Source organism: Giraffa tippelskirchi, chromosome 10 (assembly GCF_054371585.1).
Source record: "Giraffa tippelskirchi isolate mGirTip1 chromosome 10, T2T-mGirTip1v1.2.pri, whole genome shotgun sequence".
NCBI classification, from domain to species: domain Eukaryota; kingdom Metazoa; phylum Chordata; class Mammalia; order Artiodactyla; family Giraffidae; genus Giraffa; species Giraffa tippelskirchi.
Window position 1 is genome coordinate 157323086 of NC_137284.1, and position 24804 is coordinate 157347889.

Consider the following 24804-nt stretch of genomic DNA (forward strand, 5'->3'; position numbering starts at 1 on the left):
CAGCAGCATATGAGAACTGACTCTTAGCCTGTGATTTCCCCATGAGGCCAAGTCATTCCAGGCAGCAGATGCTGCTGGAAACATGTTTTTGGCCCTGGCTGTCTGTGGGCATCATCCCAGGAGCAGTAAAGTACACAGATGTCTGGGTCTCACCCTGAGATTCTGATATAATTTTCTGGGCATCTGGATTTTAAAAGCTTCCCAGATGATTTTGATGTGCAGCTGAACTGAGAACCACTGTTAGCAGCTAGTCACTCTGAGGTTTTCCCAACCTGTAGGGAGCGGTTGGCATGGAGATCTCTTCAGGGACGAGTGAAGAAGTGAAGTGAAAGTCGCTCAGTCATGTCTGAACCTTTGCGACCCCATGGACTATACAGCCCATGGAATTCTCCAGGCCAGAATACTGGAGTGGGTAGCCTTTCCCTTCTCCAGGGGATCGGGATCTTCCCAACGCAGGGATTGAACCCAGGTCTCCCACATTGCAGGCGGATTCTTTACCAGCTGAGCCAAGAGCGGAACCCAAATACTGCCATCCCAGCAAAACATGCAGCTATTTTGCACCTACAGTTTGAGAGGAAGCCGGCTGAGGTACACAGGACGGTGGGCAGGGGGCGCTGCGAATCTGTCAAGATGGATGAAGAATAAGAATAGAGCCTCTAGCACAAAATACACTTAATGTTACAGTAGTGGAACGTTTGTTATTTTTAATCCCATATAAGATATTCAGTGGATTTTACTATTAATACAGACTTTGTCTTTCTACTTAAAAAGGTGACTGACAGGCTCTGGGTAGTGTATATGATGATGCTGGCCAGGATGTTTTTTACTGGCATAAAGACAGGGCCTTTCCTTCTATAGAGGTAATTACGATTGAGACTTTTTATTTCACATCATGGAATAGACATTTATGCAGCAAAGTAAGGACCTGTTGAAAAGTCCAGTCCACTACAGGGGTCTCAACAAGCAGATGAGTGAAAGGTGTGCTGTGCAGATTGGGGTCTGTGGCCTTTCAGCAAGTCAGCAGACAACACTGTGAAAACACAGTCCAGGAAAACCTAGACTCTGTGGATGAGCAGGGATGACTATTTCCAGATTAAAATGCATTTAGAAAATTTGAGAAGTAGCAAAATCTTTAATAAAACAGTAATCACTGCTTATCAGTTATCACTTTGTCTTTCTCCTTTTCTTGAAATATGGGTAGGTAGGTAAATATATCATGCTGGATTTATATTTCGTATCCTGTATATTAGCCTAGCACTGTATTGTGAACATTTTCCTAGGGAATTAACGTTTTTCAGAAGCATCCTTTTTTTTTTTTTAAATGGTATCTACTGCTCCACCCTACATCTGCTTCAGAATCCAGCTCCTTTTCCTGCGTTTTAAGTTTTTGATATTTTTCTAGCTCAGGTCAAGCTTTCCTTCTCTCCCAGGACACATTTGGTGGTGTGTTGACTAGTGATACTTCCTGATGGGCGGGTTCCCGTCTGAGGATTTGCTGACCGGATGGAGCGGGCGCCTCCTGACTTGCTGAGATGCTCGCGTGGGTCAGCAGGCTCTGAGCTTGTCAGGATCTCCAGCCAGGCTCCCACGGGCGCTGGCGGGAGGGGGTAACTGGGTGTTGGGGGAACGTCTTTACTGAGGAGGGCTGACTGCTAGAGACTTGAACCTTGGAAACTTACCACCGGTCTTGTTCGTGTGGTAAAGGATCACTTGGTCTTTTAAATTTTCTTTAGAATGAATCACATTGAACTTCGGCTTTTGTTGAAAGTTTCTCGAGGAGTGTCATTTTTTGTATTGTAACATGTAAGAGTGTAGCCTCCAGAGCCAGACCGCGGGGTTTCTTCTTGCTGCCTGAGGTGTCAGGTGGCGTTGCTTGGGCGCTGTCACGGTTGGCTTCTGGGAGCCGCTGCCTGCCCTGGAGCATGGCGGGTACGATCAGCGTAACGGTCCTTCAGAACTCTCGCGAGGATTCGCTTAGAGAACGCATGCGCAGGGTAGAGCTCGGGGCTGGGTGTAGGCAGTACTGTGTGAATGTTAACTACCGCCATTTTATCAGGGGCTCTAAACCCCATGGCCATGAGCTCGGGCTGTGCAGTCAGGCCTGCAGCTTACTCGCTGTGTGGCTCTGGGCTGTGATTTAACTGCCGGCCCTGCTCTTTTATCTGAGAAACGGTGTGGCAACGCCTGCTTCAGTGCCATGAGAAGCTTGCTTACATGGGACAGCGACCATCACCCGGCACCTGCTAAATAAGCATGTGGTCACCGTTAGGACTGTTCATAGTGAGGCCAGGAGTTTGAAATGACACCGTAATGTTCTGGTTTAGTTCAGAGAAAATGCTGTGGTGTTTTAAAATTTTTTACCCCAATAAAGTAGTTGTTGAAATACGCATTTTTATTATTTGACTCAGTTAAGGGAAGGCAGGAATTCTTTAATTTAGTAAATCAGTAATCAGTCTTGCTAAGACTTCCAGCAGGTTAGTGCATTTTGAGTTTTACTTCTTCAGTTCAGGTCAGTCACTTAGTCGTGTCTGACTCTTTGTGACCCCATGGACTGCAGCATGCCAGACTTTCCTGTTCCTCGCCATCTCCCAGAGCTTGCTCAAACTCATGTCCGACAAGTCGGTGATGTTATCCAACCATCTCATCCTGTGTTGTCCCCTTCTCCTCCTGCCTTCAGTCCTTCCCAGCATCAGGGTCTTTTTCCATTGAGGCAGTTCTTCGCATCAGGTGGCCAAAGTATTGGAGCTTCAGTTTCAGCATCAGTCCTTGAAGTGAATACTCAGGACTAATTTCCTTTAGAATAGACTGGTTGGATCTCCTTGCAGTCCAAGGGACTCTCAAGAGTCTTCTCCAACACCACAGTTCGAAAGCATTAATTCTTTGGCACCCAGCTTTCTTTATGGTCTAAGGCTCACACCCATACATGACTACTTTAAAAACCAAAGCTTTAACTAGACGGATCTTTGTTGGCAAAGTAATGTCTTGGCTTTTTAATATGATGTCTAGGTTGGTCATAGCTTTTCTTCCAAGGGGCAAGCATCTTTTAATTTCATGGCTTCAGTCACCATCTGCAGTGATTTTGGAACCCAAGAAAATGAAGTCTCTCACTGTTTCCATTGTTTCCCCATCTATTTGCCATGAAATGATGGGACTGGATGCCATGATCTTCGTTTTTTGAATGTTGAGTTTTACGCCAGCTTTTTCACTCTTCTCTTTCACTTTCATTAAGAGGTTCTTTAGTTCCTCTTTGCTTTCTGCCATAAGGGTGGTGTCGTCTGCATATCTGAGGATGTTGATATTTCTCCTGGCATTCTTGACTCCAGCTTGCGCTTCGTCCAGCCCAGCATTTCGTATGATGTACTCCGCATATAAGTTAAATAAGCAGGGTGAAAATATACAGCCTTGACCTACTTCTTTCCCAATGTGGAACCAGTCCATTGTTCCATGTCCAGTTCTAACTGTTGCTTCTTGACCTGCATACAGATTTCTCAAGAGGCAGGTCAGGTGGTCTGGTATTCCCATCTCTTTCAGAATTTTCCACAGTTTGTTGTGATCCACACAGTCAAAGGCTTTGGCATAGTCAGTGAAGCAGAAGGGGATGTTTTTCTGGAATTCTCTTGCTTTTTCTATGATCCAACAGATGTTGGCAATTTGATCTCTGATTCTTCTGCCTTTTCTAAGTCCAGCTTGAACATCTGGAAGTTCATGGTTCATGTACTGGTGAAGCCTGGCTTGGAAAACTTTGTGCATTACTTTGCTCACCTGTGAAATAAGTGCAGTTGTAGGGTAGTTGGAACATTCTTTGGCATTGCCTTTCTTTGGGATTGGAATGAAAACTGACCTTTTCCAGTCCTGTGACCACTACTGAGTTTTGGTTTATTTCAGGAAATGCTACATTTAAAAAACATTTTATTCTAATAAAATAGTTGTTGAAATATGCATTTTTTATTATTTGAATTGACTCAGTTAAGGAAAAGGGAGGAATTCTGTATCTTGGTAAATCAATAATCAGACTTGCTAAGACTTTCAGCAGGTTAGTGCGTTTTGAGTTTTTACTTCTTACAAGACCTTCATAAAGACTTTGCATGATGGCAATACAGGGGAGAGGATCCCCCTCAGCTGAAGTTGATTTCCAGAAGGTCCAGGGCAGAGGTGGATGGGTGAGCCAGGTGGAGGACAGGGTGACTGAGGCCAAGAAGACCTGTGTGCAGATGCGGGCAGGGTGAGCGTGGTGTCTGAGTGGGCATGGCAAGGTCTAGCGAACCCACTCATTTATTCAGTGTGCAGTTAATTGCATTGATTTCCCTGACACCCTGAAACCTTTCAGAAACAGAAAGGCCACGCCTACCGCATCCCCTAGGTCGTACTAGAACTTCATCAGTGGCACAGATTGGCGCCTGGACAGAAGTACCAGCCCCTGACCTGAGTGCTCTGCAGGCCTGGAGTTGTGCAGCAAGCAGCCCGTACAGTGGCCTGGGGCCGTGGGGGCTAATGGCAGGGCTTCAGCTCCTGGCCCGAGAGAGCTGAGAAGCTGTCCAGGGGTTGAGGGCAGGAGTAGTGACTGGGTGACAAGCTTTATCATGGTCACCAAGGTGCTGTGCTGGGAGTCACCTGGGGGAGATAAGACAGGACTGGGGAGCCCGCTGGCAAGTCATGTCAGGGTCCAACAGGACAGTCACGGAGGTCATGTCCACCTCTCTGCACCCCAGCCTCCCTCATTTCCCTCCTGGCCACTTCACAGACACACCGAGCATATTTCTGCCCCAGCACCTGCTGCCCCTGCCAGGGAGCTCTTCTAGGTGCTTCCCTGACCTGCTTTCTCTATGCCTTCAAGTCCTTGCTAAGATGTCGTCTTCCAGCGAGGCTTACCTGGCAGCCTGATCCGGGTCCATCTCAGCCTCCCTGACACTCCGTTCGCCCTTCCTGCTTCAGGGCTTCCTCCCTGGCATGTGCCACCTGCCTGTGTCACACTGCTGTCCCTTGTTCGTTTGGGCGTACAGTCTGCATCTCCCCCTTGTGATAGGTCAGGTTCTGTGCCTACAACAGCCGGCTCTCAGGCTGTGTGGGGCCGCATGAACAGACGAGCGTGCAGAGCGCCTTGTGAGCCCCTGACTCCTGACTGCTCACACTCAGGGAAGGAGGTGCCCCTCGATCGGAGGGCAGGGGGCCAGGACCTTTGAGACACAGTGACGTTCCGTGGGGAGAGCAGCGTCTGAAAGAACCCGGCGAGACCAGGGAGGAGGTGGGAACGTGGGCTGGGGTGAGATGGGAAGGGCATGTGTATGAATTAGAGCGCAAGACGAGAACCTTAGTGAAATGAGAATTTCCAAAGGGAGTCTTAGTACATATTTGCTCAGCTGTTAAACGCTGAGTTAAAAAATCTTATTTTAAGAGTTCTTGTTGGCCTGTGCTGTACAAACAGTGAAGTAAGGTGGGGGGCTTACAGTGTTCTTTCATGACTTCGAAGACAATATTAGTTAAGGAGGGCATTAGAAACGCTTTCTCTGAGCTGGGGTTTCTGCTGAGAGCTCTCTGTAGACATGTCTTGTGGTGTCTGCCTTAGGAGGCTGTTTCTTTCCTCTAAGTGAGGGGCTTAAATTACAGTATTAAATTTTTACTATTTGTGATAACTTATTGAAAGACTTCCTTAGAAGAATATTTGCTTACTTTCTGTGTGGAAATTGATTACGACTCCTGTGAGGCTAAACGCTCCTATTTCTAAGGCTCAAAATCATTAAGATAAGCACTGTTGCTTCCCTTGAAATGAGATGGAGAGAATCCATGTATTAGTAATTTCACTGATTTCTCTATTTTTTTTTCTACCAGTCTGAAAGTGGAACAAGCATAGGTGATAATAGACCAAAGCCAACACGGCCTAAATTTAAACTCTCAGGATAACTCTGAACAGCCACTTGGGTTGAAAATAATAAGTTCGTGTAACATTCTGATGCTCATAAAACACTAGTTAGCGAACCAGTCTTATTTCCGTGAAACCAGCCAATTACTGCTGGAGAAGGTACGCTGAGAACACGGCCAGCAGAGCACGTCATCTCCTCTGCCTGTGTCATAGTTATGAAGACTTTAAGGAAATCCTTCCTTCTAGAAATTCTGTATGTTTTAGCCCTTAAATCTATGATCCATATTGAGTTCAGTTGTGTGTGTGAAGTAAGGTAGTTAGTAAATGTTCATTTCCCCTCCATGGATATTAATTAGTCACCATCATTTGTTGAAAAAGACTGTTCTTTTCCTACTGAAGCATCTTGGCAACTTTGTCCAAAATCATTTAACTACGTATACACAGCACTGTTTTGTGTTAATGAATGAATCTTACATGTTATGCTTTTGCAAGCAACGGAAGATCTTGCAGTGCTTCTGAAATATCATAATGCTACTGCTAACTTGCTTCAGTCGTGTCCGACTCTGTGCGACCCCATAGACGGCAGCCCACCAGGCTCCCCCGTTCCAGGGATTCTCCAGGCGAGAACACTGGAGTGGGTGGCCATTTCCTTCTCCAATGTATCAAAGTGAAAAGTGAAAGTGAAGTCGCTCAGTCGTGTCTGACTCTTAGAGACCCCATGGACTGCAGCCCACCAGGCTCCTCCGTCCATGGGATTTTCCAGGCAAGAGTACTGGAGTGGGGTGCCATTGCCTTCTCCTGAAATATCATAATAAGCATTCATTTTTCATACTCTAATGAATTAACTTGTAAATTGAAAAATCCATTACAGAGATATGACAGGTAATTGCAGTGACTGGCCCACAACTGTATCCTGGACTGGAGTTAAAAATGCTAGAAAGTGTTAATGGAACAGGTGACAGAATTGCAGTAACAGTAATAGGTTAAAGTTATTATATTAGTGTAAATTTATGAGCTTAAGAATTGTACCGTGAGGCTTATTCTACAAGCCAATGCCCAAAATAACCAGGAATACTTTTAAACTGTGATTCTTAGTAGCTCACAGGTACGCAGTTTGTGTGAAGGTGTTGGTGGGAGTCTCTTCAAGAAGATGGGGGTCGTGGTGCTCTGTGACCTGGCGGGGTGGGATGGGGAGGGAAGCTCATGAGGGAAGGGGTATATGTATACTTACGGCTGATTCACATTATTGTATAGCAGCAGCCAACACAGCATTGTAGAGCAATTATCTTCCAATTAAAAATTTAAAAAAAAAGATGGGGATCAGAAGACCCTTGTTTTACTCTGTTAAGGTTGCCGTCTGACCCGTCCTAGACTTGGTTCTGGTGCTCTCAGCTCCCAGCCGTGTTGAAGGGGGCGGCAGTGATCAAGGGTGACGCCTGGGTGCAGCGTTGGTGGGTGGCCCCCTGACTCTTGACAGGATCCAAGCCCCCCCTGTTTTTTCTGAGCGATTTTGCCACAGATGACAGGGTGCGGCAGTGATTATTGGTGGCATTGATGTGGAGGCAGGATGTTGTCAGAAAGACGCAGATTTGCGATTTGTCAAGAGAAGCCAGAGGCCTGTGTGGGGAGGGGTGTGGGTAGAAGATGTCCCCCTCAAGAAGTGGAACAGGCAGTGTGATTCGACTTGGTTGTGGTGGAGGAAAAGCACCAAGAGAGAGAATTTGTGACGCAGGAGAAAAACACAGTTTGTACTTAAAAAAAAAAATTTATGTATTTATTTGGCTGTGTTGGGTCTTAGTTGCAACACGCGGGGTCTTCGTTGCAAGCCTGTGGGATCTTTGGTCCTGGCCCACTGACTCACTAGTTGTGGCTTAGTTGCTGCAAGGCACATGGGCTCTTCCTTCCCCCACCAGGGATTGAACCTGTGTCCCTTTCATTGCAAGGTGGATTCTTAACCACTGGACCACCAGGGAAGCCCCGATTTTTACTTCTTCCTTGATAGCGCTAACTTTTCCTCAGTGATTAGCTTCTCGTATCGGTTGAAGTGTGTTACTCACACGACTGAAGAGTGGGTGGGGAGTGTGTTGTGGGCAGGTGACTTCACATGAGGAAACCTCTGTTTTGTGTCTTTTAGAATGTCGTTCTTTCAGGAGGCTCGACGATGTTCAGGGATTTTGGACGTCGCCTGCAGAGAGACTTAAAGAGGGTGGTGGACGCCAGGCTGAAGCTCAGCGAGGAGCTCAGCGGCGGCAGGATAAAGGTGAGGCCTCCGGGCGGCCGGGCGGGGCTGGACCCCGCGCTGGTCTGGGCCGCGAGGGGTAAACACGAGTTGGAGCCACTTTCTTAGCCACACTGTGAAGTTACGATCAGGTCTGTTGCCCGGACTCCCTCCAGGTGTGCCGTTAGGACACGTGTGGACCTCCCGATGCAGCAACGCAGCTCTCCCCAGCCCCGCCGCCCCCCACCCCCTATGCCTGCCAGCAGTTTCTTCCCTGTTGTCAGAGATCAGGCATGTCCTGTGATGACCGGTACCCCAAGGAGGTGGGTCACTTTTCAGTGAGGAACTCCAATGTCCTTTGGAACGTTCTGATTAAACTCTTCATCACTGGTATGAGCAGGGCGCTCCACTGTGTTCCTCAAGATCATAACCCTTAACCAGCTGGTGGATTTACAGGGTTGGGTTCGGTTTGGGGCTCATGGGAGCAAACCCGTGTGTCCTCACCTCCTGGGATCACCCCAAGGTGGTGTCATTTCTTGGAGTATTTTTGGGACGCTTAAGTGTTACTTCCCCCCGGCTTCCCTGATAGCTCAGTTGGTAAAGAGTCTGCCTGCAATGCAGAGACCTCAGTTTGATTCCTAGGTTGGGAAGATCCCCTGGAGAAGGGAAAGGCTACCCACTCCAGTATTCTTGCCTAGAGAATTCCATGGACTCTATAGTCCATGGGGTCGCAAAGAGTTGGACATGACTAAGTGACTTTCACTTTCACTTGGGCTTCTCATGTAGCTCAGTTGGTAAAGAATCTGTGTGCAGTGTTGGAGACCTGGGTTCGATCCCTGGGTTGGGAAGATGCCCTGGAGAAGGAAATGACAACCCACTCCAGTATTCTTGCCTGGGGAATCCCATGGACAGAGGAGCTTGGTGGGCTACAGTCCATGGGGTCATAAGAGTCGGACACCACTTAGCACTATCTTTCTTAAGTGTTACTTAGAATTATCTCTAGATGTGAAAACATCTAATTTGCTTAGTTTAAAAAAATAAGCTGGGTTAGTTGCATGGAGTGTTTACTTCTTAAAAATGCCTTTAAATTGAGGTGCCTGCCCTTGCCTTGTGTCCTTCGTTCTCTGCACCACCTGGGCTGGGGCTGGGACTGGGGCTGGGAGTTGGTGGACTTGGCAGTGGGAGGGCTGAGCACCTTCCTTTCAGGGTGGAGGTGTTGAGCCTGAAGGTGGGGCCTGCAGGGTGGGAGGAGGGTCCCAGGTGGGAAGGCGTCAGGGTGCCCTCTGCACAGGACAGTCAGCTCGCATCACTTCCCTTGCAGCCCAAGCCCGTGGAGGTCCAGGTGATAACGCACCACATGCAACGCTACGCCGTGTGGTTCGGAGGCTCCATGCTGGCCTCAACTGTGAGTCCTTTGCTGGATTGTGCTGTCTTTTCATCTCTGTTCTCTGTTGAGTTTGAATTAGTACTCTTTTTTGGAGATGAAATGGTGTGTGCTCTAATTGTGTGTGGCTCTGAACAGCCCCACATTTAATTCTGAGATAGAAAAAAATAATGACCATTAGTGGTGCAAATTAGTACCGCTAATTCATAAATATCCTTGCAAATTAGGGGTTACAGATATTGTAGATAAGTGAATCCGAAAATAACCTACAATGTCGCATTAATCATTAATTCAAGAAATTTTTCTGCGTAATTGCTGCTTTTCCTCCTCAAATTTGTGACTAGCTAACCAATTGCTAATTTAGGGCGAGCAAGCACACAGTTGTTCCTAAATAGAAGCTAAATAAGTTTTCTTGCCCAAAAAATCCCGTGGACAGAGGAGCCTGCTGGGCTAAGGTCCATGGGGTTTCCAAGAGGCAGACGCGACTGAGCGCCTGAGCATGCGGGCAAGTTTTTTAAAAAACGAAATAAAGATCCCGTTTGGCAGTTCAGGCTCACAAAGTCTGCGGCCGAGGTTGGGGAGAGGGTGGCGGTTCGGGTGGGGGATTGTCTCCTCTGCTTGGTCGTCTGTCTGATGTTACTCCCTTGCCGGCGCGTGTACACGCTCCTCTCGCAGCCGGAGTTCTTGCAGGTCTGCCACACCAAGAAGGACTACGAGGAGTGCGGCCCGAGCATCTGCCGCCACAACCCCGTCTTCGGGGTCATGTCTTAGTGGCGGCTTGGGCACCGCCCCCGCAGTGGTGTCGTCGGAGCGCAAGTGTCCTTCAGACCCGGAGACGACGGGCCCTGTACATAGTGCGCGAGCGTGGTGTCCGAGTGCATGTGGCGCCGCCCGCCGGACAGCTCGCAAAGCCATCTGCGCGCCCGCCCCGCCCCCCTGACTCCAGCCTCGCCCCGCCTCCCTGACTCCAGCCTCGCCCCGCCCCCCTGACTCCAGCCTCGCCCCACTCTGCCCCCCTCACCCACCTGGCCCCGCCCATTGCCACGCCCCATTCCTAACGCTCCCCCCCGCCCCACCCCGCCTCTCACTCCGCCCATTACCCTGCCCCTGTCCCACCCCACCCTCGTTCCCCGCCCCGTCACTCCGCCCCTGCCCCGCCCCTGCCCCCGACCTGCCCCTCACGCAGCCCCGCCCCATTCTCAACCCCGCCCCCGCACCTTGCCCCGCCCATCCCCACCCTCGCCCCACCCATTCCCCCGCCCCCGCCCCGCCCTCACCCTGTCCTTTCTCCCGTCTCTCCCCCCGCCCCACCCTCGCCCCCCTTCTCGCCTCACCCCACCCTGGCCCGCCCCTCGGCCTGCCCCCTCGCCCTCCTCTCCACCTGAGCTTCTAGTCCACAGGTGGGTTCAGGAGTTCAGCTGCGACTCTTAAGAATAATAGGGAAAACCCTAGAACGTGACAATAGCTCCCCCCCGCCACTCCCGGAACAGAGTATGGGACTGTAAAGCCTCTTCCTCCCAGACTATTTTTGTAAATAAAATGTTATACACTTGAAATACAAAATTGATGTTTATATTTCCTATCATTTTGTATTTTACGGTTCTTTGGTACAACTGGCTTGACCGCGAGCACGCGTAGATGTCGGTGTCATGGAGTGTCGTCATAAAGCGTTTCTAATCGTGAGGCATGTTCTGATGTGTTGGTAGGTGAGCAGAATAAAGCAGAGCAAAACGTTTTTGCCACATGTTTGCCAGAAAACGACTACACTTGATTGAGCGACATGAAATTTAACCACTAAGAAGTGTTGTATGAGAATCATTACAGACGATGTATCTTTTCCTTTTCCTCTGTGAACTTTCTGGAACTGTTTTATAGAAGACGCCAGTGTGCTGTTGGTGAGCTCTGGATGAAATACTACCTTCCACTACTGTAATAAAAGCACTTAGACTCTTTATAAAGATTTCCTGTGGTGCTGTGGTGGTCTTTGGGTTTTCCCCTTGGTGCCTGTGCTTCTTTCGAAGAGTGTTGAAATTTGTCTCACATCAGCGGAGGCTTTGATGATAACACCAAGTTTGGGGAGGAAGTTTCCTGAAACGATGTGGAATGCCTGTGATGCAGGGACCACTCCGTCATTCAAAGTGGTGTGGATGGTGCTGGATGAACCTGTGCGAGTGCGGGGCCTTGGTTTCCACCGTCCCTTCCCAGGAATTCAGAATTCATGGCTTTAAGGCTGGAGCAACTACTTTGACATGTGCTGAGTAGATTGCTGGCTTCAAAGGTAATTTGCTAAATTAAGGGATTTAGTTTTACCCCATTCTTCATATAATACTTATGTTCCTATTAAAGCTGTTATTTTATGGCATTTCTTCTAGGTCATAAAGGGTTTTTTTTTTTTTCTTTAAAGATCTGAATTTGTAAAGAGACATTTGGTTTTATTATTTAAGGTTAAGAAGAAGTTGGGGATAATAAAGGAATCTTCATGCTCAGTGTGGTAAAATCTGGGTTTCCTGGGCTGTAGGTGGTCCCTGCCACTTGTTCCTGATGGTCCGTGATCCCAGGCCCTCCAGTGGAGGGTCCCAGGCCACTTGGTTCTTCCTTTGTCCAGATAGTTTCTCCACTTTCCCTCTGGGGTTTGCTCTGCTGAGGGTCCCAGGACTGTTTGAATCTTCTAGCCACTTGATCACAACAAGTCCAGGCTGGTGTGTTTCCTGCAGGCCCCCCTACCCCGTGTACCAAACAACCTACTGGCAAGAGTCACCTCCCCTTATACCACTTCTGCTTCTGCTCAGAAACCACGGGACCTGGGGGCCCCTCCCCTACCCCAGTTCCATATCAGTTGACGTCTTCATATGTGGGCCCTTTGCCTCCCCGGCCTCCCGGTCTCAGCGCTTCTCACAGTGAACATGCCATGTCTCCTCCCTCCTTCCATTCCCACCTTGCTTTGACTTGGCCAGGTGTCAAGTTGATTGGAGTTATTATCATTTTTTGTTTCTTCAGTCAACCTGCCAGATGCCAGATGTCAAAGTGAAAGTCGCTCAGTCGTGTCTGACTCTTTGTGACCCCATGGACTGTATACGCCATGGAATTCTCCAGGTCAGAATACTGGAGTGGGTAGCTGTTCCCTTCTCCATGGGATCTTCCCAGCCCAGGGATTGAACCCAGGTCTCCTGCATTGCAAGCGGATTCTTTACCAGCTGAGCCACCTGCATTGAGCATTGGTCATTCTATAAGGAGGAGAAATGCTTAGAGTTACGGTGGTAATTTTAAGACAAGTACCTTTTCTTCAGATTGAATTAGTACAAGATCATAATGTCTTGAGTTAGGTATTACTGGAGTTGATAGGTAAAATCAGCCTTCTATGATGAAAATGCCTCGTAGCTCTCAGTGAACAGTTTTCTATAGAAAAAAACATTTCAGTGAACACACACTTTCACATAACATATTCTAAAATGATGTCAATAGGTTTTTTTTACAACCATTAAGCTTTTAGATAGCATAAGGAATCATTTTACCCTATTTGACAGATGTAGACATAATCTCAACTTGATGATAAGCATATTATTGGGATGCTTTACTTAAAGAAAATTTGGTAACTGATGTGTGAGCATTCCCCCTCTAATCCAAACTGCTTGGTATGTAATGTGTGCTAGGGAGCTGCTGATCTAGGATGTTTAAATGTTAAATTATTTTCATTTTTGTTTATAAGGCTTTGTGAATAAACGTTTTATCACGTGCGTTGACTGGACTGTATAAGGCAAATAAGATAAGAGAGCGCAATAATGGGCCCGTGATAAGTGTTCAGTAAATTTTACCCTTTGTTATTCTGTTATAAAGCAATTATTGTGTCTTGAGACATCATATTGTTGTTCAGTCAATGAGTCGTGTCTGACTGTTTTTGACCCCATGGACTGCAGCAGTCCAGGATCCTCTGTCTTCCACTGTCTCCCAGAGTTTGCTCAAATTCATGTCCATTGAGTCAGTGATGCTATCTAACCATCCATCCTCCTCCCCCTTCTCCTTTTGCTTCAGCCTTTCCCACCATCTGGGTCTTTTCCAATGAGTCTGTTCTTCACATCAGGTGACCAAAGTATTGGAGCTTCAGCTTCAGCATCAGTCCTTCCAGTGAATATTCAGGACTGATCTCCTTTAGGATGGACTGGCTGGATCTTCTTGCAGTCCAAGGGACTCTCAAGAGTCTTCTCCAGCATCACAATTTGAAAGCATCAATTCTTTGGCATTCAGCCTTCTTTATGGTCCACCTCTCACGTCCACACATGACTACTGGAAAAACCATAGCTTTGACTATATGGACCTTTGTGGGCAAAGTGATGTCTCTGCATTTTGCATCATAATTGTAATGAAATTGTATTAAAATTTTTTTTTTAATTGTAATAAAATTGTTTGAGGAGGAGAAAAGAAAATTTTAGGATCATGAACTAAATGCCTCTAGGACTTTCAGAAAGAAGGTATTTTTAAAAAAGATATTACAGGACTTCCCTGGTGGTCCAGTGGTTAAGAATCCAGCTTGCAATGCCGGAAACACGGGTTGGATCCCTGGTCAGAGAACTAAAACCCCACATGCCTCAGACCAGCTAATAAGCCTGCTCGTCACAACTACTGAGCCCGTGTGCCACAACTAGAAAGAAGCCAGCATGCAGCAACTAAGATCCGACACAACCAAATATTTTTAAAAAGGCATTTCTTTAAAAAAAGGTATTAGTATATGGTTGTAGAATCTAAACATCACCGGGCCCTTTCTTTTAATCACAATGCTGATATAGCTGAGTCACTTCCATCATCCATGTAATGAAAAAGCTATGCTGTTCCTTCATAGCGGCTGTCTCCTCCCTGGTTCTGTGCTGGGGGCTGTCTCTCTGGACACCGTGAGGCTTCTCAGTGTCCCTTGTGCATGCTCCATAGACATGCTTCAGCTGAACACGCTGGGATCTGACAGTTACCCTTCGGTATTACAGCGTTGTTTCGGTGGCAGGTTGGTGCACAGCATCCTGAAGGCATCAGCCCAGAAGGGGCTTCTTTCTGAGTGCCCTTGCCCTCAGCTGCAGCATCACCAGTGTGGGAAGCCTTCTCTGACCTTCCCCGCCAAGTTGGTCTCTAGTTACCCAGACCCCATTTGTGCCTGCTGTCCCTCACTGGACTGAGGTTCCTGAAAACGGGACTGATGTTTGTGCCCCCAGGACCCTCGCTATCCCTTGCACATGATAGGTGTCCAGTAAATATTGAATGAAATTTCTTTTCAAGTGAAGACTCCATCCCTTTTTCCAGGCTGGATGTGAGAAGCGTTGTGTGTTTGGGTAACCTTAGATGAAAGCTGGGTTTTGGAGGTCTGGGATGTTAACCATTGTTACTTTAAGATTTTTTAACAATATAAAATCTAGCTTGTGAATGGATAAAGAAGATGTGGTACATATACAATGATATTACTCAGCCATAAGAAAGAGTGAAGTACTGCTATTTGCAGCAATATGGATGGACCTAGAGATTGTCATACTCAGTGAAGTAAAACAGAGACAAATACTCTATGATATCATTTACATGTGGAATCTAAAACAGTAGTACAAATGAACCTATTGACAACACAGAAATAGAGTGACAGATGTAGAAAACAAACTTCTGGTTACCAGGGGGTAAGGGGGAAGGATAAATTGGGAGGTTGGGATTGACATGTACACACTACTGTGTATAATACAGAGAACTAGCAAGGACCAACTGGGCAGCACAGGAAGTCTACTCGATATTCTGCAATGACCTATGTGAAGTGAAAGTTGCTCAGTCATGTCCGACTCTTTGCGACCCCATGGACTAATACAGTCCATGGAATTCTCCAGGCCAGAATACTGGAGTGGGTAGCCTTTCCCTTCTCCAGGGGATCTTCCCAACTCAGGGATTGAACTCAGATCTCCCACATTGCAGGCAAATTCTTTACCAGCTGAGCCACGTGGGAAGTCCGCAATGACCTATATGAGAAAAGAATCTAAAAAAGAGTGGATATATGTATAACTGATTCACTTTGCTGTACTCTTGAAACTAACTGAATCTTGTATGAATAAATCAGTTCAGTTCAGTTCAGTCGCTCAGTCGTGTCCGACTCTTTGCAACCTCATGAAATGCAGCACACCAGGCCTCCGTGTCCATCACCAACTCCCAGAGTTTACCCAAACTCATGTCCATTGAGTCGGTGATGCTATCTAACCATCTCATCCTCTGTCGTCCCCTTCTCCTCCTGCCCTCAATCTTTCCCAACATCAGGGTCTTTTCAAATAAGTCAGCTCTTTGCATCAGGTAGCCAAAATATTAGAGTTTCAGCTTCAACATCAGTCCTTCCAATGAACACCCAGGACTGATTTCCTTTAGGATGGACTGCTTGGATCTCCTTGTAGTCCAAGGGACTCTCAAGAGTCTTCTCCAACACCACAGTTGAAAAGCATCAATTCTTCTCCGCTCAACTTTCTTTCTAGTCCAACTCTCACATCCATACATGACTACTGGAAAAGAATAAATCAACTATACTCCAATAAAAATTTTTTTTTTAAAGAGAAAATACGATTGTTTACAACAACCCCATCCACCCAATCTAGCTCCTATATCAAATAGATCAGTGATTGCCTGGGAGAGGGTTTCGGGCAGGGGTAGGGAAGGTTGGGAGAAAATGTAACTACCAGTAGGAACGGGGCTTCTTTCTGGTGTGAGTAAACCCTCCAAGGGAGCTTCCCAGGTGGCTCAGTGGTAAAGAATCTGCCCGCCAGTGCAGGAGACCCAAGAGACTCGGGTTTGATCCCTGGGTTGGGAAGATTCCCTAGAGATGGCAACCCACTTCAGCATTCTTGCCTGGAAAATCCCATGGACAGAGGAGCCTGATAGGTTACAGTTCATTGGGTTGCAAAGAGTTGGACATGACTGAGCAACTAAACACACACACGAAGTGTCCAAAATTGATTGTAGTGAGGATGGCACAGCTGTGAATACAGTAAAAGCCATTGAATTATTAATATATGCATTAAGTGGGTGAATTCTATAGCATGTGAATTATATCTCAATAAAGCTGTTAAAAACTTACAGAAAAAACAATCCAGCTCTTAAACTGTGACTCCAGTAAATATTCTGTAAACCTGAGCAGTAGGTGTGCGATGCTGTAGAACACGTGTGTGAGTGGACCTCTCTCCACTGTGTCACTGTCTGCAGCGTGGTCAGTGAGAGCCCAGCAGAAGAAATGACCCCCCAGGAATATTGAAAACATAAGCAGATTTTATGGAAGCGATAACCAGTTCACTCTCCAACGTAACTGATACGAATCATGAGCTCGTCTGTGATGGATGCACCCAGAGTTTTGTGATGAATTCATTGTTTATGATCCCTCCATTTTATCCCATTTGTAAAAAGCACCGTTGTGCCAATCAAGCTTATGAGGTTAGTTGAGCATGTCACTAATTTAAAACCACAAGAGAGCCTCATTAAGAATATTTATCTGTTAAATAACTCTTTACTTAATTGAAATGTATTTCATTGTGTTTCTTTTAAAAGTAACTGTCAGGATTCTTAAATGGCAGAATAATTGTGTGGGGTTCTGATTGGCAATTACATCAATTTCACTTGGTTGGAGGGAAATAAATCTTGTTAATTAAAAAGAGGAAAAGTCCTGTAGTTTGATATTGGTATCATGGAAGGATTTTTATAATGTTAAAATATGAATTCCTTCTAACCTGTATTATGTCTCAAAAGTAAGCAGCGATTTATTCTTTGAAGATTGATTTCTCAGGTTTTATCCATTTAAAAAAATGTATTTATTTTTGGCTGTGCTGCTCAGGCTTTTCTCCAGTGGAGAGCAGCGGCTACTCTCTAGTTGCAGAGTGTGGGCTTCTCTTTGTGGTGGCTTCTCTTGTTGCGGGGCACAGGCTCAGGGGTGCGTGGGCTTCAGTAGTTGTGGCTTCTGGGCTCTAGAGCACAGATTCAGTAGTTGTGGTGCACAGATCTAGTTGCTTTGAGGCATGTGGGATCTTCCTGGATCAGGGATCGAATCTGTGTCTCCTGCATTTGTTCAGTTCGGTCAGTTCAGTTGCTCAGTCGTGTCCAACTCTTTGCAACCTCATGAAATGCAGCATGCCAGGCCTCCCTGTCCATCACCAGCTCCCGGAGCTTGCTCAGACTCATGTCCATTGAGTCGGTGATGCCATCCAACCATCTCATTCTCTGTCGTCCCTTTCTCCTCCTGCCTTCAATCTTTCCCAGCATCAGGGTCTTTTCAAATGAGTCAGTTCTTTGCAGCAGGTGGCCAAAGTATTGGAGTTTCAGCTTCAGCATCAGTCCTTGCAGTGAATATTCAGGATATCCATACATTCTTTACCACTGTGCCACCAGAGAGCCCTAGTCATTGTTTTTAACCTGGGATACTACAGATTATTTCTGCTTATGTGGGTATATGTGGGTGGCGCTAGTGGTAAAGAATTCACCTGCCAACTCAGGAGACACAGGAGACCTGGATTCCATCCCTGGGTCAGGAATATCCTTTAGAGTAGGAAATGGCTGCCCACTCCAGTATTCTTGTCTGCAAAATCCTATGGACAGAGGAGCCTGGTAGGCTACAGTCCATGGCGTTCCAAAGAGTCAGACACAACTGAGCAACTAAGCACACACACACATACAATCATATATGTATGTCCCTCCTGGTGAGGGACAGGGCAGCCTAGCGTGCTGCAGTCCATGGGGTCATAAAGAGTCAGACATGGCTGGGCCACTGAACAACAACAACATTTACATATGTGTGTGTGTGTGTGTGTGTGTGTGTGTGTGTGTTAATAGTATTTGCCATAAAGAATTTTAAAAAGTGTTAATTGATAAAAGGGAAATATAGTTATAACTTATTAACAAATTAATAATCACCAACCCAAGAGTTTATGGTGTCCAATAAAATTTAAACGATATGCCATTGGTTATCTTTTCAATATTAAGGGATCAGACCAGCTGCAGTAATTGATCAGATCTCCATTTAATTCAGTCATGGCTGCACTAGCAATTACTGCAGATAAATTTTTAATGGCTTCCCATCAGACACACTTTGGCCTCAAGTAGTCTTTCTTCGTGTTTCGAGATTGTTTGGCCCTGGTGATCAGATGAGAAGGGGATCTGAGGCTCTTGGTGTTCCTTTGCAGGACAGTGTGGCTGAACGTGGAGACTGAGCAGAGAACCGGCCCCCTGAAATCCTGACTAGACTCTGGCATCACTGTTGGCTTGTTGCTGGTCCTTGTTAATATCAGTTCATTTCTGTCTCCTCCTCACCTTCTGAGAAGTGGTAATGTGGTCTAGAGGAGTCCATGACCACAGGATCCCACTGGATGACTCCAATGATGAGAGTTTCTGGAAAGATGAGATGGAGACGTTGTTAAGGAAACAACAGCAGGCTGTGGTCCAGCTCTCCGTGCACCTCTCAGACTCTGAGGTTGCCTCAGGCTTTTGTTTTTTTAAACCAGGAAAAGCCATCGTTTGTTGCATGCTTGCTGGGCTCTGAGTACTGTGCTAAGTCCCCATTCTGTCATCGCACATTTGCTAAGTGCTCATGAGCCAGGCTTCCCTGATAGCTCAGTTGGTGAAGAATCTATCTGCAATGCAGTAGACCCGGGTTCGATTCCTGGGTCGGGAAGATCGCTGGAGAAGGGATAGGCTACCCATTCCAGTACTCTTGGGCTTCCCTGGTGGCTCAGCTGGTAAAGAATCCTCCTGCAATGAGGGAGACCCGGGTTCAATCGCTGGGATGAGAAGATCCCCTGGAGAAGGGAAAGGCTACCCACTCCAGTATTCTGGCCTGGAGAATTCCATGGACAGTATAGTCCATGGGGTCGCAGAGAGTTGGACACGAAGGAGCGATTTTCACTTTCACGACACACAAGCCTGGTGTGGGTGGAGTAAGCGCGCCCAAGGTGGGGCTGGATGCAGGAGTTTGCTCTCTCTCTCCAGAACAAAGCCCTCTGTTTACGTGTCACAAGACTGTAAACAGATCAGACTGGCGCAGGCGTGCCTAGAAGTTTCAGCCGAGGGCTGTAGCTTTTCTCTAGAGACTGAGCAGACGAGGAAGAAAAGGGGGGGTCAGCTAGACATGAGGGCTGCTCAGGAGTCTTCTCTTGGGAAAGCTGACTCAGGAGACCAGAGTCTGGCAGAGGAGAGCTGCAGGATGTTCGTGCCTCGCCCTGTAGACCAGCGGGTGGAGGGGATCAGAGCTGTCAGATGAGGGTGGGGGATGGACTCTTGGAGGTTTAGGGAAGTAGGACGCATATCTATGTGGATGTAGTTAGTTTTCAGTCTTTTAAAAAATATTTATTTATTTCTTTATTTTGGCTGTGCTGGGTCTTCATTGCTGTGCAGGCTTTCCTCCAGTTGTGGGAGCGGGGGCTACTCTCTAGTTGCGGTGTAGGGGCCTCTCATTGCGGTGGCTTGGAGTTTCAGCTTCAACATCAGTCCTTCCAATGAACACCCAGGGCTGATTTCCTTTAGGATGGACTGGTTTGATCTTGCAGTCCAAGGGACTCTCAAGATTCTTCTCCAGCACCACAGTTCAAAAGCATCAATTCTTCGGTGCTCAGCTTTCTTTATAGTCCAATTCTCACATCCATACATGACCACTGGAAAAACCGTAGCCTTGGCTAGACGGACCTTTGTTGACAAAGTAATGTCTCTGCTTTTTAATATGCTGTCTAGGTTGGTCATAACTTTCCTTCCAAGGAGTAAGCGTCTTTTAATTTGATGGCTGCAATCACCATCTGCAGTGATTTTGGAGCCCCCCAAAATAAAGTCTGACACTGTTTCCACTGTTTCCCCATCTATTTCCCATGAAGTGATGGGACCAGATGCCATGATCTCAGTTTTCTGAATGTTGAGCTTTAAGCCAACTTTTTTCACTCTCCTCTTTCACTTTCATCAAGAAGCTCTTAAGGGCTTCTTTACTTTCTGCCATAAGGGTGGTGTCATCTGCATATTTGAGGTTATTGATATTTCTCCTGGCAATCTTGATTCCAGCTTGTGCTTCCTCTAGCCTAGTGTTTCTCATGATGTACTCTGCATATAAGTTAAATAAGCAGGGTGACAATATTCAGCCTTGATGTACTCCTTTCCCTATTTGGAACCAGTCTGTTGCCTAACTAGTCATTAGACATAAACTATCAAGAGAAATAAGTTTGTGAGCTATAAAGGTACAAATGACTGGTGTTTTCCACTGACATGTCTCCTCTTAATAGGGATAATGTACTAAACTTGCATTTTTGATTATGCAGTCATTTTCTCAAGCTGAATGAGTATGTTTTAACATTTATCCATTAGCTCTTATGTCTATGATAAATTAAACTTTATAGGTAATCAGAACATTATTGCGTGGTATCATTACAGAGCTCTGAATTACAGTTTAAGAATGCTATTGCAATAGTATATGTAATTTAAATGTCCCTGCTGCAAAGACAAATAGCATTATGAACTTTCCAGTAATACGCCCTACATGTCTGGGTTGATTTACAGTTGAGTGACTTTTATAGAGCTGACGGCCCTTGTGCTGAGCTGTTATGAGCAGTGACCTTTCCAAGAGGGAGCGTCCTCCGTGATTTGGTGGTGATTCCTAAGCCTCTGATAGTAATGCATCTACTAAGTTAGTTGTGTCAATGCCCTGAGAAGTTGTTACATTCATGACATAGGAAAGTAGGTGCCCTGTCTCACAGTGTCATGTTAGGAAGTTAGCTACAAGAAAATGGAATAATGATGTCCATAGGACTTAATAACCACACCCTGGGATAGTTTTTCAGTTTTGTTTATAGATAGCTGGTGGGAGAAGGGGATGACAGAGGATGAGGTGGCTAGATGGCATCACCGACTCGATAGACATAAGTTTGAGCAAGCCCCGGGAGTTGGTGATGGACAGGGAAGCCTGGCGTGCTGCAGTCTGTGGGGTCGCAAAGAGTTGGACACGACTGAATGACTGAACTGAGCAGGAAGCTGCTATAAAGCACAGGGAGCTCAGCTTGGTGCTCTGGGATGATCTCGAGGTGTGGGATGGGTGGTGAGTGGGAGGGAGGTCCAGAGGGAGGGAATACACTTTAATGCATATGGCCGATTCGCTTCATTGTACAGCAGAAAAGAGCATAGCATTGTAAAGCAATTATACGCCAATGAAAACATCACTGACACACTCACACAAAAAGATATACATTTTTGAGCGTATGTATTTTTTCTTAAATCTTAAGCTCTACCATTCCAGTGGATTGCTCTAGAAAGCCTTGGGCTGTACGTACTAGAATTATACCTATTCACTTCCTTACCTGGGGGAGGCTTGTTGCCAGCGTGAATAGAATGGGCAGTGGACTTGGAGTTCTTTCCCACCATCAGAGATGGATTTGTGGGGATTACGGAGTGGCAGACCTTTAGACTGACCAGCTCATGTCTCCCCACCCTCCTCACCGCCAGATCCTCTTGTTAACACAGGATGAGATGTGATGGATGTGATCAAAATTCCAGCCCGTGTTCACCGCACAGTGTTGGACTTACTGGATTGCACAGGACTCGAACCAGAGACCCTGTGGAGACCAACAGAAACTACTGAGGACTTTTCGGAAGTGACCTGTGGCTTCCGGAGGTGCTTGTTGTAACAGAGAGATGAAAAACAAGCTCCAAGCTCAAGTATATTTAGGAAGCCTTGTGTTAATGAAAGCATGTTCCTTTCTTTTCTTTTCCGTCCTTCTTTCTTTCTAGAAAGCATATTTTGGACTTCCCTCACGGTCCGGTGGAACCTGCCGGCCAGTGCAGGGGACACGGGTTCAATCCCTGGTCTGGGAAGATCCCAGATGCCATGGGGAATCTAAGCCAGTGCACCACGACTACCAGCCCGTGCTCCGCAACAAGAGAAGCCACTGCAGTGAGAAGCCCGCACAGCACAATGAAGAGCAGTCCCCGTTCACGGCAACTGGAGAAAGCCCGCGTCTGCAGCAACGAAGACCCGGCGCAGACAAAACAAAAAGCGAAAAGCCCAAGCATGTTTCTTTACTCGGGAAAAGTCGCTCAGTCATGTCCAACTCTTTGCGACCTCATGGACTATACGGTCCATGGAATTCTCCAGGCCAGAATACTGGAGTGGGTAGCCATTCCCTTCTCCAGGGGGTCTTCCTGACCCAGGAGACGAGAGCATTTAATATGCTGGGATGCGTGGTGTCCTTCTGAGCAGGATACCGTTTGCTGCGTTCCGTTCTGTGTCTATCCCTGAAACAGGAACGCCTCTGAGCGCCACTGGTCCAGAGGACAGAGACTGGGGAACCCATCCTACTGGGACCCCCTGGGAGAGCTGTGTTCAGAGGGCGCTGTCCATGGGGGGCCATCTCTCACCTTGCTCTTGGAAGACTTGGTGAGAGAAATTGAGGTTTCTAAAAAGGATTTTTTTTTTTAACTTTGGAATCATTACATTTGTTTTTACTATGAACTGAAGAGAAATAAAAATTGTGCTTCTGATGGTCATTGGTGATAAAAAAAATTAAGGAAAATTGAAGTTACAGGGAGTATTTTGCAGAAAGACTGTAACTCACAGAACGGGCTGTTTGGCATTTCTTCCTGTAGGTTTTCATTTCTCACACTCTTATCTGAGAGGACGCACATGCAGGGTGTTACCTCCTTCAGGCTGTGTTTGTGCAGTTTTCCCGTGAGGCCATGATTTCTATTTATTGGAATTTGCTTTCAAATATGAGCAAAACTCCTGGCGGGAAAGGACCCAGAGGTGTTAGTGGTTCCTGCCGTGCTAACTGCCTGGGGACCGACCGCGTGGTGCTCACCGCGACATCCGTTTCTGGTTTTTAGGGAAAACAAATTCCTTTTACGAGTCTGATTAAAAATAAGAACGATGTGAGGCTGTGCTCACTCGTCTTTCGTTCTCGAGTGAGGAATCGCCAGTTTTCTTTATCTTTTATTTAAAAAGGTTATTAGACTTCTGGCTGCTTGGGTCTTCCTTGCTGCTCGTGGGCTTTCTCTAGTCGCCCGGAGCAGGGGTGGTCCTCTAGCTGCACCGCAGGCAGGGGCTTCTCACCGGGCGGCTTCTTTTCTTGGGCAGCGTGGGCTCCAGGGTGTGTGGGCGTCAGGAGTTGTGGGGCTTAGTTTCCCCAAGGCCTGTGGGATCTTCGTTCCTGGACCAGGATCGAACCCGTGTTCCCTGCATTGGTGGGCGGATTCTTAACCACTGGACCACCAGGGGAGTCCCAGTTTTCCTTATTTTAATCTCTAGTCACAGTTGTGTGCTTTGGAGAATATTCTTTGCTTTTTTTTGGGGGGGGCAGTGGATAGTCTTAAAGAGGATAATAATTTAATGGTTGTAGTGGGTATCGCGTTTGTGGTTAGCGCAAGGAGTTTCTAAAGGTCATTTACTTGTGGATGTTTTCTTGATTCAGGACTTTGGAGAGCATGATCAGTTCTCTGTCATGTAGGTGCTTCCTGTTATATGGGGGGGGGTATCTCTGATTGGCCCCCCACCCTGCCCTCCGGCTGTTTTTCTTCCTGAGAATGTAGTTTTACTTCTTGAGAAGGTAAAGGAAACTTAAAGATGGAAACTGCTTTCCTTTTAGTTTGGGGAAAAATAATTGGTAGTACAGAAGACAAAACTGTGTTATATGGAAATAAATGAAGAACCAAGTAAGGAAGAGGCTACTTACTCAGAGCTGCGGGAGCTTGGGGGTCGGGAGGGCAGCTCCATCGTGGGGAAGGGGGCTCCGGGGTGCCTCGGTTGGAGGCTGTGGGTGCGGGGGACCTGGGGCAGCTGACTTCCCTGCGTGACTTGTTAGGGGAATGTATTAGGCTTTCCCCAGTTGGTCCTAAGTTGGAAGTGAGGGCAGAGATTAGGGAAGCTGTCTGTTATCGATGGAGTCCTAGCCATTTGGGGCTGATTGCTGAGCTTTCCAGGTGGCTCAGATGGTAAAGAATCTGCCTGCAATGCAGTAGGCCCAGGTTGGATTTCTGGGTCGAGAAGATCCCCTGGAGAAGGAAATGGCCACCCACTCTAGTATTCTTGCCTGGAGAACCCCATGGACAGAGGAGCCTGGTGGGCTATAGTCCACAGGGTTGAAGAGTCAGACGTGGCTTAGCAACTAAGCCATGCAGCCACAAGCTGCACCTGAGGTTTGGCCTCCAGGGCTGACATGATGAAAAATTATTCATCAGTCAATCTAAGGAAGAGTGGGAACTTTTTATTCAAGCCATATTTGAAGATTATAACCTGGGAAGAGCATCTCAGAAAGCTCTGAGAACTGTTCCACCCTTTAGGATCAAGACACAGTTTACAGAAGTTTTTTGAGATAGAGGGCTGTACATCAAACAACGTGTTAT

The 24804-nt window shown here is 46.8% G+C and overlaps 1 protein-coding gene and 1 long non-coding RNA gene across 11 annotated transcripts in view; one reads left to right on the forward strand and one right to left on the reverse strand.

Moving 5' to 3' along the window:
- Positions 1-22953, forward strand: part of ACTR3B (actin related protein 3B) — an 87574-nt gene extending 64621 nt beyond the window's left edge. For 5 of the 10 annotated variants that reach the window (XM_081533554.1, XM_081533560.1, XM_081533551.1 and 2 more), the window contains 3 exons: positions 7992-8117; positions 9397-9480; positions 10135-11022. In XM_081533554.1, the coding sequence (XP_081389680.1) occupies positions 7992-8117; positions 9397-9480; positions 10135-10230 (306 nt within the window). In that variant the 3' untranslated portion in view covers positions 10231-11022. Of the gene's footprint in view, positions 1-485; positions 1163-7991; positions 8118-9396; positions 9481-10134; positions 11023-22197 lie in introns of those variants that run through there. The other 5 variants (XM_081533549.1, XM_081533553.1, XM_081533556.1 and 2 more) reach the window with 3 other exon arrangements.
- On the reverse strand, positions 9123-10433 carry LOC145523380 (uncharacterized). Its single transcript, XR_014066519.1, has 2 exons — positions 10017-10433; positions 9123-9611 (listed from the first exon to the last, which is right to left on the reverse strand). It is a non-coding gene; the product is annotated as an uncharacterized LOC145523380 (long non-coding RNA).
- Positions 22954-24804: the final 1851 nt, after the last annotated feature.